At 26.7% G+C, this 16,946-nt stretch overlaps 1 protein-coding gene across 1 annotated transcript; it reads left to right on the top strand.

The window, feature by feature from the left end:
- The first annotated feature begins 9,626 nt into the window (after window positions 1-9,626).
- On the top strand, window positions 9,627-10,825 carry K444DRAFT_613130 (GroES-like protein). Its single transcript, XM_024880288.1, has one exon. The coding sequence runs from the start codon at window positions 9,786-9,788 to the stop codon at window positions 10,752-10,754; it is 969 nt and encodes a 322-aa protein (XP_024736434.1). The 5' UTR covers window positions 9,627-9,785; the 3' UTR covers window positions 10,755-10,825.
- Window positions 10,826-16,946: the final 6,121 nt, after the last annotated feature.

Below are 16,946 nucleotides of genomic sequence, written 5' to 3'. Positions count from 1 at the left end.
AGCCTAATTATAATTATAATATAAAATAATAATTTAACTTTCTTTTAATATATCTTAATTTAATATAAATAAGCTTAATTATTATATTTCCGAAAATCGATTTTAGATAATAGAATATTAAGGTATTTTCTATTTATTATTTTAAACTTCTTAGTAATTTTTTTAATATAAGTATTATAAACTAGTTAAAGCTTTTTAATCTTTCGATTTCTAATTATATAAATCTCTAGAAACTATTTTATATTTTATATATTATAAAACTTATAAATTTTCTTAATTTAAGTAATAATTAATTAAATATATATTTTATTATTCTTATAATAAAGTACTTAAAAGTTATTTATATAGAAAATAATAAAGATCTTATAATTTGTATTTATATAAATATAGTACTTTTTATTAAATTCAGAGAATTTAATTCTTTTAAAAGTATTTGTCTAGTATTTATATTATAAAGTAAAAGAATCTTATAGCCTATATAGAGCTCGATTTGCTTCTATTATATAGCCTAGTATCTTAAAACCGTCTAGTAGCTTATATATTACTATAGGCCTATTAGAATATTTTTCTATATTAATAAATATATTTATAATATTAAATTACTTTATTTTTAGATTAAAATAAATTATAATTATATTAGCTATTTAAAAAGACCTTACTATAAGTATAGGAATATATATAAATAGGAATAATACCTCTTTTTAGAGATTTTTATAAACTACTAGCTTTAAGTAATATTAAGTAATATATTTATTAGAATTAATTTTATATATAAATACTTATTTTAAAGAAATTAGAAATATATTTATTTTATTATTAAAAATAATTCTCTAGTAATTTCGAGCTTTAAATTTATTAATCTCTAGTTTAGTATCCGATTTAAAGTATTTCCTAGCTAGATACTTTTCTAGATTATTTTATATTTTTAGAGCTTTTAGAAAATTATTAATATAAATTTTTCTTATTATTATATTATCTAAAACTTTCTGTTTTAGATATACTCTTATTTAAACTATTACTATAATTATAGTATATATAGCTTTATAATTAAATTCCTTTTCATAATTCTCTAGCTAATTAAATTAAAAAGATCCTAAAAGAGATTTCAAGTAATTAATTTAATTTACTTATTATTTATAGTAATATATTTATTATAGTAATTATATTACTATTAGCTTTATCTGGATCTCTATTCTAATTATTTCCCTTATATAAATATATTTAAATTAGCCTATTTTTGGTTTTAATAATTAGCTTTTTAATTTATTTTTTCTTTAATTTTATTATTTAATCTTTTATTTTAGCTAAGCTATTTGCTTTTTCTATAAAGAATTCTTTTATTTCTATTAAGCTATCTATTTGTTCTATAAATAAGCTTCCTGTTTCACTTATAGAAGCTATTAGTAAATCTTATTACTAGTTCTAAAAAGATTTTTTCCCGCTTTTATTAGTTTAATATATTTCCCTAATAGTTCTAGTATACTTTATTATATTTCTTTCTATAGTACTAAGCTTTTTTAAGAACTTAATACCTTTATTTCTGCTACTTCTAGGCTCTAATATACTTTCTGGCTCTGAAGTACTTTATAGAATTATAAGTCCTGGTTTTAGTAAGGCTATAGAGCTCTTTATTCTCGAGTTATAATCTATTAGTATATTTATAAGCTCTTTTAATTATTAGTTCATTTATTTATTATTCTCTAGTTTAGGCTTATTTTTAATTTATTCTAATAAGCTATTATATTATAATTCCTTATAATTAAAGATTAATTTAGTATTCTAAATCTCATTTTCTAGAAATAGTTCTATTATATTCTTTATAATTTTTATACTATAGTCTTTAGTATATTTATAATTCTTTTTATAAAGAATATTCTTATTAAATATAATATTATATATAATAATTACTTTATTAAACATAAGAATCCAGATTTTATAAATATTAGATTAATATATTTAATTAAATATTCGATATACCCGTATAATATAATTTTAAATATTCTTTTATTTTATTCTGCTTTATAGTCCTTAATTATTAGATATATCCTAGAACTATATATATAGATCCTATTCTAATTAGAGCTGAGATCGACTATTATTCGAGCTATAAGCTCTGGATTATACTAATAGAAATAATTACAGAATTATAAATCAAGTACTTTATTTAATATTCTCTAATAGTTTATATATAAGAAGCTCTAATTATATAAGTAAATCGCGGCTATAAAGCTTTCTAGCTATAGTCTTTTAAATAAATTAGCTATTAAATATATTATAATAGCCTTATTTATAACCTTCTGCCTTATTTATTTAATATTACTATTTGGCTTATATATATATAAAAGAGAAAGCTCGATTTTAATACCTGTTTTCTTTACTCAAATCTAATAGGCTAATATTTCTTAGATTAGAATAACTATCTTTTCCTAATTATACTTAATATAAGTAATTAAAAGATTATATTACTTATATATCTATTATTTAAAATCCCTAATTATATTAAATACTACTAAATCCTCTTTATTTAATAAAAGATATCTAAAAAGCTTTTTACTAAATTCATTTTTAATTATTAGAATCTAGCTTAAACTATTATAGCTATTTAGGTAATTAAATAAGTTTTATAAGATTCTCTAAAATAGTCGAGTAAACTTTCTTTTAATTAGCCTATATAAGATTACTTATCTAATATATATCTAAATATAAAATTCATATAAAATTTTTATTAGTCTATTAATTTTTATATTATATATATAATTAATAAGCTTTTATAGAGCTTTATAGGCTAAATACCTTATTCTTATATATTATTTTTCTTCTAAATTACTTCTTGGCTTAAAATATTTCCTTAATTTCTTATATTAAACTTTAATTAAATATTCGAATATTAGAAATATAAATATATTACTAGTATTAGTAAGAATTTTGAATAAAATATTAGAATAAATAGAAAGCAGCTTATATTTAAAGCAAACTAAATTAAACCTATATTCTAATTATATTAATATTATATTCTCTTTATAATTTCCTAATCTAATTATAAAATCATATCTATAATACTAAGTTTTCTTTTCTATTAAATAAGCTTTAAAAAGAATATTTATATAGAACTCTTTAATAACTATAATATTATAAAGAATTAGATTTTTAGTATATAGTTCTATAGGTCTATTAATTATATTTTTAATTATATAAGTATTATATCTAATAATTAAAAGACTAGTTATTTCTGCTTTTATATAATTATTAATTTTTGCTTTAATAAAAGTACTAGAATTAATTAGATTCTTATTATTAACTTGATATATAGTATTATAATTATTTAGTAAAATATTCTAAAAAAGCGAATATTTTATGAAATTAAATATTTTATAAAATTAAATATTATATAAATCTTCTAACCTAAACTCTGGAATATAAATATAAGATTTACTAAAGTAATATTAAAGTTTTTAAGAAATTGGATTCTGGATACTTTAGATTTCTTTTTAGAACTAGTATCAGGTATTAGTTTCTCTATAGCTTATTTATTAGTAATTTTTATATTATATTTCTTTTCTAGCTAAGTTTTTAAATCCTTCTAATATTTAATTAAAAGCCTTTTCCGGATCTTTCTAATCTATTACTTATTAGACTTGAATTTTATTTAAATCTTATTTAATCCGGTAATTATAATTTCTATAATTATATAGCTAAGTAGGTTCTACTAGTATTTAAAGGTTTTAGAATTCTTATATTTATTCGAATCGGATTTGCTATCCGATTTTTTACTAGTTTAATTCCCGAGTATAATAAAGATTACAGGAACTTCTAAATACTTGGTATTTTGATTTTCTAAAATAATTCAATTAAATACCTAACTATATTATTCGAATATAAGAATTAGAAGCCCTAGTTTATTCTTGCTATATAGATTACTAAGCTATTCTATTATTTAGATTAGTATGAGTTTCTACTAGAGAACTATTAAGAACTCGATTATTACTAGAATATCTTTAATTTCAGTAATTTTAAGAACTCTAGCTTAGTTAAGTACCTTTTCCTAATTAGTAAACTAGTACTTTGGGCTTATTTCTTCTTTATTTACTTATAATAGAACCGAGCTATATATTTTCCGAGTAGTAATAATTTGTACTATATCTATAGAACTGTATCTCGTTAATAAAGCCTTGAGAACCTTATAAATAAAGCTCTATTTACTCTTTTTAAATCCCAAAATAAAGTTTATAAGAATCTCTATATTAATTATTTAATAGAGCTACTATTTAATTATATAGTAATATACTAGTTTATTTATTTAGTCTAGTTTCTTAATCTTATAATCCCGTAAAAGCACCGAATAGTAATCTCTAATTTCCCCGAATATTATAGGCTATAAAGATACTAGTTTTAATCTTTTTTTAATTATAAATCGAGTATTCTTATTTTAATTTTTTGCTTTAACTTAGTATCTAATATAGTAATCCTCTATTTCCTTTAGTATAAGCTTATTAATTATAGAGAAAGGCCTAAAAGAAGCTATTATATTCGTTTTAATTACTTTATTATTAAATGAATTAATCTCATTTCAGATACTCTTATTACTAGCTACTTTATAAAAAGTATTAAACTAGTTTACCTAGAAACTATAGTTTTTTAGAATAATAATCTTAACTATAGCTTCTAATATAATTGTAATTAAGCTTATAGAAATAGTAGAAACTATAGAAATAGTTTCTATTAATATAATAGGTATATATAATAGTATATAGACAGGTATTAGATATTATAGATCTAGTTTCCTATTTTAGATAAAGCTTATAATTAGAATTATATAGGTAATCGGAATTATATGAATTATATAGGATTATATTTCCTAGTTAAGTAAAGTGCTTTGCAGGCTTGGCTAAGTACTAGGGAATATATAGGGAAATACTCCTAGCTTTAGAAAGGAGTATTAATTAGTCTTTTATTAGAATTAACTTTTAGAATTAGTTATACTTATAAGTATTACTTCGTAGCTTACTTACCTTAACTACTTATATATTATCCTACTATTATATATCTTATAATTAAATAATTAAGAACGGAAATATAAACTAAAATATAATTTTCAAAGAAATAAATTAAATAAGCTCTTGAATATTCTTTATAATATACTAATTAGAAAGCTTATTAGTATAAGGCCGGGCTTATAACTATTATATATAAAGATTATAAAATAGAGAATTATATTAAATAATAAAAAAGTTAATTAAACTAACTAGAAAAGAGCTTAAATAAAATATAAAGTTTCAGGAAATAAATATATAAATTCTAATTAAATAAAGTAATTATACTAGCCCTAATTTAATAATTTTTATTATAATAATAACTTTAGAAAAAGTATTTATAAAAAAGAAAGTATTTTATTAATTAATAAGCTTTGAACTAATATTAAGGCAAGAAATATAAAAAAGGTATTTAAGAAACTTTATAAGGCTAAAAAGAAGCTTATTTAAGTAAAGAATAAAGTAATAAAAAACTTAACTATATTTAATATATAAGCCTAAAAGAAAAATAAAACAAGATTTCTTTAATTTAAAAAATATAATTAATAAAATAAGCTTTTCCTAATTTAGAATCTTATTTCTATTTATAAGCCTAATAAAGCTCTTATTATAGTAGAGTAGTTATTATTAATAAATAAGAGATATCTGGGGCTTTTTTAAATAATTAAAAAGCTAGAGATATTAGTATTTCTTAATATTAAAAATATTAAAAATAATTTTTTTTTAGATAATAAAATTATAATCTTAATATAAAGTAATAGTATTAAGTAAGAGATTATTATATTAGATTACCGGAATTTAAGTCTTTTATTTCTTATATATAATAAATTAAATATAAAGAACTATATAAAATTAGTTAATTTAATTTAGAGAAATACAGATTTTATATTATTAAAATAGTTATAGAAATAAATATATTAAATAAATAAAAATTTAAATTGAATTACTAAGATATAAGAGTTTTAATAGGGTTATAGGCTAAATTAATATATTTAATAAATACTAATAAAATACTTGATTTTATAAGATATTTGCTTTTTCTAATTATAAATAAAAGAAAATAAATTAATTATTAATTATAAGAAAAAACTATAAAACTTCTAAAATATTTAACTAAAATATATTTAAAGCTTATTAAAGTTATAATAAATATTTTATATCTTATTAAAATTAAAATATATCTTTTTTAAATAAAAATATAATTTTAAAAGCTAATAATATTAAGTTAAATTATTTTTATTTATATAAGAATTAGTTAAAGTAAAAGTATTATTTATAAGTTTATTAAAAATATAAATTAGTATTATTTTATAGCTTGTTTTTAATTTAGATTAGCTAATTAATAAAAATAATATAATCTTTAATAAAGAAAATTAAATCTAGAAATTTAATAATTCTAGTATTTTTAAAAGAAATATAAGATATAAGGAATTCTAAATAAAAATAAAAATAAAATATTTTAAAAATTTTTAAAGAGAGATTTAAAGAAGTAAAAATAATAGAAATAAATATAATAAAAATAACTAAAGTTATTATAAACTAATTTATTATAGTTATATAATACTTAATATTTTTTTCGAGTTTAATATTATAAAGTTTAATATTATTAAAAAGGCTCTTAGAATTTTTATAGGTATTTTTATATATAATAGTCTTTTAAATATTTTTCTAATAACTAGTTATAATTATATTAATGTCTTTAAATAAGAAATTAGGCTTTCTGGCTTATTTATATAATTCTTTAAGAATAAAAAGTTTCTAGATATATAAAAGCTTTATTTTTATAAATTTATTTATAAATTCTCTAGAAATATTAATAAAACATTTAGTTTAAAAAGAATTATTAATTAAATAATCTAAATTAGTAAAAGCTTTAATAAAAGTTAATATAATTTCGAGTTATATAATCTTTTAAGAAATTAATTTATTATATTTTTTTTATTATATTTTTTTTATTATATTTTCTTTAATAATTTTATTATTAATATATATATAAGGCCTATAAAGTTATAAAATAAGGCTTAAGAATAATAATTAAATTATTAGCTTATAGATATTTATTACTTTAGAACTTAGTTAAAAAATAGCTTTTATATAAGATTTTTTAATTTTTAGGTTTTTAAAGAAATTTCTAATATATTACTAATATATATTTATAAAAATATAAATATTTAATTTCTTTAAAGTTCTAAAGCTTTTCGCTTTTATTATTTTAAAGCTTATTACTTGTATTTCTAAAGTTTTATTATTTTAGTAATGCCTTTATTTCTAATAATTCTATATTAGTTTATTTAAAATTCTTTATAAAATTAAAAGAAATAAGCTTTAAATATTATTATAAATATAATATTTAGAACTTAAAAAGCAAAATAAAAGATCTTTTATAATAATAATTTAAAGCTAAAAAAAGAATATTTATATCTTATAATATATTAGCTTATAAGAAACTTAGCTTTTTTAAATATTTCTTTTAATAAGGTAATTATATTATATATATTATTATATAATTAGAAAGTAATAAAATATAGGTAATATTTGCTAAGTAATTATATTAAATAATTAAATCGAAAACTAAATTATAATATTCGTTAAATATATAAATAATAAAAGATTATAAAAGTTAAATAAATTAATAAAAATCGAATTTTATTAATTTTATAATAAAGTTAAAGCTATTAAATATTCTTTAATATCTAATTAATATAAATATAATATAAAGAAATATAAATAAAAATATATTAAATAGAAAATAAAAGAATATTTAAAAAGTATTTAAAAAGTTCAAAACTAGGCCCAATTAAGAAATTAGTATATAATTAAAGTAAAATATTATTTTTAAAGTTTTTAAAAAGAGTTTAATATTAATATAATTAAAATTATAAATAATAAAATGTAAATAATATTTATTATATAACTAGTTATATAATCTCGTATTATATATATATAATTTAATTAGTAAACTAGTTTTAATTAAAGTTAGTAAATTTAAAGAAAATATATTAATATTATATTTTTTATTTCTAAATATTAATTATTTTATTAATTTATATAAATAGTATTTTATAACTATATAATAGTATTATATATTACTAGTAAACTAATATTTATTTAATTAGGAAATATAACCCGATATAATTTATATAATTCTAATATAAATAATATTTAAAATAAGAAATTAAATAATTCTAGTTTTTTTTTAAAAAAAAAAAACTTCAAAAAAACTATATATAAATAAAATTATATTTAGATATAATTAATTATAATTAATAAAATAAATATTATAGAAATTATATTATATGAAATTTTGACTAGCCTAAATCAAATTAGCTTCTTTTTTTTTGTCTTAAAAAGGTTTTCAGGTTATTTTTCTTTTAGTAACCTTCTTTTCTTAATAAGCTAAGAAATATAAAGGCATTCTAGTTCCCTCTACTTTTGGCCTGAACTTGGTTGGCTCGGTTCTACTACTTCTTTAGAGTCTATTAGAGGCTATATTATTACGCAGTCCCAATCCACAATCCGGCCTTTCAATATTACCCAGAACTAGTATTTGACTTCTCCCAAACTACATTTAATCTCGTCCTGAAATAGCATCCAGCCTCTCCATAAGTGGCATTCACCTGAGATATATAATAAAGTGCATTTTATAGAACTATTAAGAGTATATTTCACAACCTCTTAATAGATCTCTGATAGTTAGGCATATAAACCCAGCCCCTACCTGCTATGTCAGATGTGAGGGGGAAAATTCGCTTAAGTCTCAGGCACTTACATCGCTTAACTTTCACGCTAAGGTGCACTTAGTCTGGCCCACGAGCTTCTTACAAGCAGTGTATCCAAAAAAAAATCGAGGCTAGTTAATTATAATTAACTATAGTTAATTATAGTTAATTATGATTTGATTTAGTAGATTTTGACTTGATTTGATTTGATTCAGAGGCGATAATCAAATCAAGCTAAATCATTTGACACACTGCTTACGAGCATTAGGCTTCTCTTCTAGAAAATATCTCAATTTCTAGAACTCACTCTTGTATCGCGTGAAGTCTGCTTTTACCTTATTGATCGATTACCTGGTACAAGTCTCACTTCTGCCTCTTTGTTTTTGAATTATCACAGAGCAATTATTCATCACGTGCAACCCGAGAATCGATGAAATATTTTGTTACACATCCGATGTGCAGCAAACCAGGGCAGCCGCGATTACTGGTTGATTACAGGCCTCTCCACTTTCCGGCACCTGAGGTCTTTGCGTCATCCGTTACAAACTGACAGCCTGATCACACCCCTGAATTAGGCTCCCCTTCGGTGTCTCCAACAGCTGAATTACAGAGCTAAACCACCTGCAAATTCCAGCTCTACAGGCTGAACAGCCGGGCTACAGCTCCTGTTCAGCTGATGATTCAGCTTACGGGGGCCTTAGTCACCTAAAAATCCAACAAAAAGCTGTCGGTGTGGTGTCACGTGACAATACTACGGCTCTCTCAGTTGGGCACCGAGAGTGCGGGGTCAGCTTGGGTTCTATCTCCATCGATTAATATATATCTTATCCATTTCACAACCCCGTAGTATGCCCTACTCATACGTGTGCTTGACACTACGTGATGCAAGCTATGGCGCGAACTAGCGGGGAGGAGGGCTTTATGGGGGATTGCCGGCGGGAATTAGAGTTCAGGAAACCGCATATATATGGAGCACGCCTCCCTCGCCGAGTTAAACGTTAACGATATCCTCCATTCTCCCTAGAGATTATACAGCATGAAAGCCTACCAATTCGAAGATTCCGCAGCTGGTCTCCAGCTTCACGACGTCCCAATACCTACACCCCGAGCTGGAGAAGTCATCCTAACGGTGCAAGCCGCAGGGTTGTGTCACACCGACTGCCATATCATCAATGGTCATGTGAACGAATGGATAAGAAAGCGACCCATCACTCTCGGCCACGAGGTGGCAGGGATAGTCTGTGTTATCGGACCAGGAGTGACAAACTTCAAAGTAGGAGACAGGGTCGCAGTCAGCCTACCAGGTCATTCGACAGAGGAACCAGATTGGGACAATGCGGTCGGTATGGGTTTTGACGGGGGATACGCAGAGAAGATTGCGGTTGCTGGTAGATTTGTCGTGCCTATGCCTCAGAATGTGAGCTTTGCTCAAGCAGCTGTGGCGGGCGATTCTATCTTGACGGCGTATCACGCAGTTGTGGCAGAAGCGGAGGCAGATGCCACTAAAACCGTGGGAATTGTTGGACTTGGGGGAGTTGGGTTGAATGGCGCTAGAGTAGCCGCGCTTCAAGGAGCTACGGTTTATGGAGTTGACATTGATAGGACGAAGTTTGATGAAGCTATGAGGCAAGGGGCAACAGCGTGCTTTACAAACCTTGCTGATGCTGCTCATATAAGATTTGATGTGATAGTGGACTTTGCAGGTGTTGGCACTACAACTGCAGAAGCTGTGAAAGCCGTAAAAGCCGGAGGCCGTGTTGTACTTGTTGGTATGGGTACACCGAGAGTGGAGTTGTCAACTCTGGCGATTGTGACTCGCAGGATTCAAATCCATGGCTCACTTGGCGCTAGTATAGCGGAGTTTGGTCAGGTTCTTGAGTTGATCTCAAAGGGCTTAATCGTGCCTGTACTTGAGGAGATACCATTCGGGGATGTAGTTGAGGGTTTGAAGCGCGTGGAAAGGAGTGAAGTTAGCGGCAGACTGTTTACTAGACCGAACAAGTGAATTAACTTTGATGAGCTTGATCATTTATGAGCCGTCGTCGGAGTCATGCTTCTCTGCAATTGAGGCTGTCGTATAATGTCAGAGAAAAACGAAAGCTGTGGCAGATTCAACCTGGAAACTTTAAAGATGGAGGTTGTTTAGTTGGATGCGCTTGCCTCACCTGGACACCAACCCCTCCATGTGTCCCGTGCAATGCAAGAACCCCGCCCCCTACCTTACTCTTTAATATTTATTGGCACCACAATACCCTCGCTTCTGACCTAGGTTACGAAACGCAAGGGTATTGATTCTTCTAATATAACCGCTTGGCTTTGTCCGTTCATTGTGTCCACAAACGTTTAGCCATATTAGTCCACTTTAACCAGGGCTTGTTCGTTCGGTGGGCATAGGCACCGAATTCAGATACCGCTGTTCCAACCGAGGCCTTTTATTCTTCCACCTGTCTGGCGATTACCGATTTCGATATCTGTTGCTCGCCGAAATAGGGTCTGGGAGGTCCGTACCCATCGTTGCATTTCCCAACCCTGGTAGCCGCAACGCCTCCAATTGTAAATCCCCACGCTTCTAATATGGAAATCATGACCGGGTATATTTGATTAATATCTGGAAAATATTATTTCGCGTCGTCAGGTCAATGAAAATATCTATAACTATGCGAGGATCTCAGAGCATGTCTCCTGTCGGACTTGGACCTTGGTGATATCGCCACTTCCTCGTTATTTCACATTCCCCTCATTTTTAGACCACGCTTTTGCAGCTATGCTCTTCCAAGGCCTTGCGGCTACCCTCGCCTTTTCCTCGGTAGCATATGCCGGCCTCCAACCAGTGACAGACTGAGATAAAAACCCATGTAGCATTGCGCAATCGCAAGTCTATGTCCCTGCCAAAGTCGCTGATATACCTGCAATCCTCTTTGGCGTAAGTATATAGTAATTTTTAATTTTAAGCTTCTGACATCTTGTAGCTGCGCCTTTGCGGTCCAACTGCAGGGATTGTAACTCGATTCAGACACTCACCTATGATGGTGGCATGGATTCACAGGGTCTCGCCCTTATGGCTAAATAGGCTCTCCAGAAGTACAACGGAGATCCATCGAAGGTTTTTACTGTCGGAGGCTCTTCCGGGACAATGATAACGAATGTCCTCGCAGCGACTTATCCAGGTGTTTTTAGCGCTGGATCATCCTATTCCAGAGTTCCGGCTGGCTGCTGGGGCTGGTTCACCAGACTCAACGCCATTTACACCCGATCGCACTTGCATTAACTGAAATGTCTCCGGACAGTTGGATCGAACGTAAGGTTTCAGATTGATAAGAAGGCGGTGAAGCATGTTTCAGAGCCTTGACAGTGTCCCCGCAGTTCTCATCGTTTATATGACGTCTTGATTCAAGATACAGCGATTTTGTTAGTATTCGAGTCCAGATTTGCATCGGCCCGATGTACTATAATCAGGAGTTATCAAATATAAGAATATCCCACTATTTGGAGATCGGCAGTGAGTTCTCGCTATATATTCGTGACTTAATATACACTAATTTTTGGTGCGAAATCGGCTACGAATATTGCGGCATAAAGTCGTGCGACTTCAGCGTATGTGCCCTGTAGTGCCCGTAGATAGTGTTGAAATTAGGGGCCTGAGGCCCCTAATAGGCTTAGTAAGCCCTGGAACAGAGCCTTAGGGGCTGTGCATTAATGGGGCTTAAGCCATAGGCTTGTTACTGAGTAGATTATGCCCTGTAAGGTTGATTCAGGGCATAATATGCCCTGTGAGGCTAAATCGGTTCAGCTGAGGTTGAATGGCTCAGTATAAGGCTCTCTGGTTTAGGGGTTTAGTGCATGTGACTTAGGGGGCTCAGGGCTATATAAACAGGCTACTTACCACTATAGAACAGCAGTCAATTCAGTACGAAGGCGACGGGCGAAAAAATCCGTCCACTTTTTACTGGTTGCGCAAGCGAATTTACCCCACCAAAGTGACCCCCCCTACTATAGTAAACCACACCAAAACAGAAGTATTATCCATGAAATTCATTCCCTCCTTCAAACTCTATCCGTTTAGCTGCCACCAGGTGCGCCTTTCCGTAATCAAATATACCGCAAAATTGTAGCGAATTGGAGGCTTTAAATCAAGGATTCTAACGATATGATTTGTAGATCGGGTTCGCCTAAACGTGCACGGGCCAGGGCGCACCTGGTGGCAGCTGAACGGATAATAAGATTATTTATTGCAGCCCGCCGTATAACCAAACCACATATCCGATCTTGTAGGAACTTGTCCCATTTAGCTCTCCACATATAATTAGTTCATTCTATTATATAAGGGGCATCCTACTCCTTGGTAATTACTATCCTTAGAGGCATCCAAACCCCCTCTATTATATTCATTTCTGGAGAGTTCCTAATATACTCAAGTTGTGAGGTGTTTGTTGGTAGGCAATAAGACAATAGAATGAATCAGTGTGTTGTGAAACCACAGTGTTAAATTCAGTACAGAACTAATCTCTGTCCCTCCTGTGAGGTCCAGGGAAGCCCCCTCTAAATAGGAGGCCCCGATGGCATACATATAATTAGTGATTTATAAGCCTAATGCATATGATATAAATAGTGGTTAGTTGGGATATTAAAGGGCCGCCGATCTCCCTAATTAATACCCGCGATATCCGAGGTTCGTTACATGCCTTTAAGTCACGTGCGACCCTATACATATCATAACTATACCCCCCTCCTAGGATCTTGTTTCCAAGATCTATTAATCCTGGTAAATATTTAATTGATTATTTATTTAATTAACGTAAACTTCTAGTATCTTGGGAGGTGGTTTTGCTAATGTGATCTGGATAATGGACATAAAAATCATCTAATTAGATTAGGGCTGAGTAAGCGAGAAGGAAGGGTAATTATATTCCAGGTATAGGGGCTAGCCGGTAATTGTAATTTTGTTTGGGATCTGAGTATTCTAATTAGCTTGATCCAAAGTGCCAAGGCGCTATCCCACGAAATTAATACTACCTGTCAGATCTCGTATTAGAATAATCTGAATAGCTATATAGAAAGAATTTAATAAATATTTATATAAGAAACCTATATGAATATTTCTGAGGTCCTGAAGATTATTTGCGGGCTTCTGGGAGTATATATTAATTAGTTATACTAAATTCCGATTAGGACTAGTACGAAAACTAGTAGTTAATCCAGGTGGCTCTCTATCTTTATAAAAGGACCTCTTTGTATTACTATATACTTTCTTTCTTTCTAATAACTATATATATAATAACTTCTTCTATTATTGCCTTCTAGCCTTTTCTTCTGCCCTTTTCTAAGTCTTCTTTAATTATTTTTAATTAATTTTATAATATCTTTTTCTAGCTTTATTATCTGCTAATATAATTATAAGTATAAAGATAATCTCGTAGCTTTCTTTTCTATTACTAGTAGATACTTGAAATACTTCAAATATTTACTTATTAATTCCTTTACCTTATATACTATAGTACCTAGCAAGAAGAATTATAACCGTTATAATAAGGGTTCTGAGTCTTATATATTAGTAAGTTCTTTAGCTTTAATATCTATTAAAGCTAATGCAATTTCAGATTTCTCGCTACTTATTAGAGGCTTACTAGTTCTGAGAAGATACTATTATAATCTTTAAGAAATTTCTTAAAGAATATTCTAAATAGTATTATACTAATATAAATAATACTATTAATTGGATTTTTAAAGACTAGAAGGATACTAATAAGCTTTAGAATTCTTCTTTCCGTCTTAATAAGGCAGAAAATAATACTATTTGGGTTAATATCCTAAAAATAAGTTCTTTCTAATATATTTAAGTACTTACTAATTTCTTAAAGAAATACTATAAAGTTTACTTTTAAGGCATTAATCTTATTACCGAGATTACTACCGAGATTACTAAGTAGTTTACTACTAGTACTTTAAATACTAATAATATAATACTTATAGTTATTCGGGACCTGACTTTAGAAGTTCAGGCTTTCTATAAGATATATATAGTAATTATAAGTTCCTTATTTACTTCTCTTAATATTCTTAATACTAATATTATTATAGTATAACTATATCCTATTAAGAGATAAGTAAATTCCGGAGAATATTAGCCGATTTTTTATTAAGTTCTAAATAGGGCCGGTATTTAATATTCTTATTTTAGAAATTAGAAATTTATAGGAATTAGAGTTTATTTATTTAAGATACCTATAGCTAGTTTACTTATAATAAATCTTTCTTAATTCTAAATCTTTTTTCTAATAATTTAAATATAATTCTTATAAGCCTTAATAAAACCCTGGAAAATCTTTATAAATAAAAAAACCTAGGGAAAAAGTATTTCTATTATTATTCCGGGCCTTTTCTTGGCTATTTAGGTTCTTTCTTTCTTTTAAATAGCCTTTTTCTTAATAATTCAGAATTCTTTTTAATCTTAAGAGATTATTAAAAGATAGTTTTGGATTCTAAGCTATAGTTTTAGTTATATAATTTTAGAAGTTCCTTAGAATTTTTAAGGTTAGGGAAAGTAAGTAACTAGGTATTATAATCTTTAGGCCAGGCTTTTTATTTAATTAAATACTATTACTTCTTGCTTTTATTATCTTATTAGTAATTAATAATAGCTTCTATTTTCTATTCTTATTCTTTATTATTATTTACTAATTCCGGAAGTTCTCTAGAAAGATATAAGTATAGCTCCTAATCCTTTTTTACTATATATTCTTTAAGAAAAGAAATATAGAAAGTTAGATATAAATAATTATATATACTTAGTAGTTTTAACTTATATACTAAATTACTAATATATTTAAGAATCCTAAATAGACCTATAAATTTTAGCTTAAGCTTTCTTGTTTTAAGTTTAATATTTCTTATTAATAGTATTATCTAGGCTTCTTTAGAATAGTATTTAGCTAACTAGTACCTATTATAGTAGGTTTCTTAGTTATTTTATATATAATATTATAAATTCTTAAGCTTTTTCTACTTTGCTTTAAGGATTTCTAGCCTCCTATATATAGCTAGTACCTCTCTTATAATCCTGTTCTTAGGATTTTATAGAAGTTAAGAGTAATATCCGTAATATATATAAAAAGATATATTCTATAAAACCTAATATTTTAAGTTATTATATATAAATTTCATAAAAGATAATTTCTTAAACTAGTTATTCTTTTAAATATTATAATAATATCTTAGATAGTATTCTAGGGCCTGGTTCTATTTTTCTATTTAATTATTTATCTAAGAATAATAAGCTATATTTAAATACTATTTATATATTAAATAAAAGCAGAAAGCAAACTAGAACTAGCTAGTAAATACTATTTCTTAATTAGAAATAATTCTATTAGGGAAGTTAAAGATTAAGAAAACATATTCCTATATAATTTTAGTAAGCTTTAGAAAATTAATAGTCTTATAATATATAATATATCTTACTATTTTAGAGTACTAGTTAATAACTATAAGAATTATATTAAAATTGGGATCTCCTGCCAGGTTCTTATATAGTAGTAAACCTATAATAAAATCTATAGAGATTTTATCCCAGGGTTTCTTAGGCTATAGTAAACTACTAAGCAGATTATATAGTAAATGCCTTTTTGCCTTAACTCTCTAGTAGATATTATATTCTTAATAATAATTATAAATATTTCCTTTTATATTTTCCTAATACCAGGATCTTCTAAGAAGCTCGAGAGTTTTCTCTATTTTATAGTATCTGGCTATTAGATTATTATAATAAAGCTTTATAACTTCTTAATATAAAGCAGGATTATTAGATATAATAATTCTTGAATAGTACCTGAGTAGGCCTGAATTATTTTTCCAGATTTTCTTTTCCTTAGTATCTTTCTTACTAAGCCTCTGCTTTATAATATTCTAATATTGAGAATTATTTCTCTAAGCTACCTAGATAATATCTAGAAGAGATTTAGATAGAGGGGCTAGTATTATAGCTCTTTTAGTAGCTATATATATCTATATACGGGAAATTAGATATTTATAATTATTTAATTCAAAAACTCGGGAAACCAAGAAATCTTTAGTTTTATTAAGTAATATAGTTATAAATACTCCTATTATCTTAGCTATAATAGCAGAGCCTTTAAGGCATTTCCCTATATCTTATTTCTTAACTAATTCTATAGTTAAGAAATCTATAAAATAATTTATT

This window comes from Hyaloscypha bicolor (genome assembly GCF_002865645.1).
Source record: "Hyaloscypha bicolor E unplaced genomic scaffold K444scaffold_83, whole genome shotgun sequence".
Taxonomy (NCBI): domain Eukaryota; kingdom Fungi; phylum Ascomycota; class Leotiomycetes; order Helotiales; family Hyaloscyphaceae; genus Hyaloscypha; species Hyaloscypha bicolor.
This window is presented reverse-complemented; position numbering and strand designations above follow the sequence as displayed.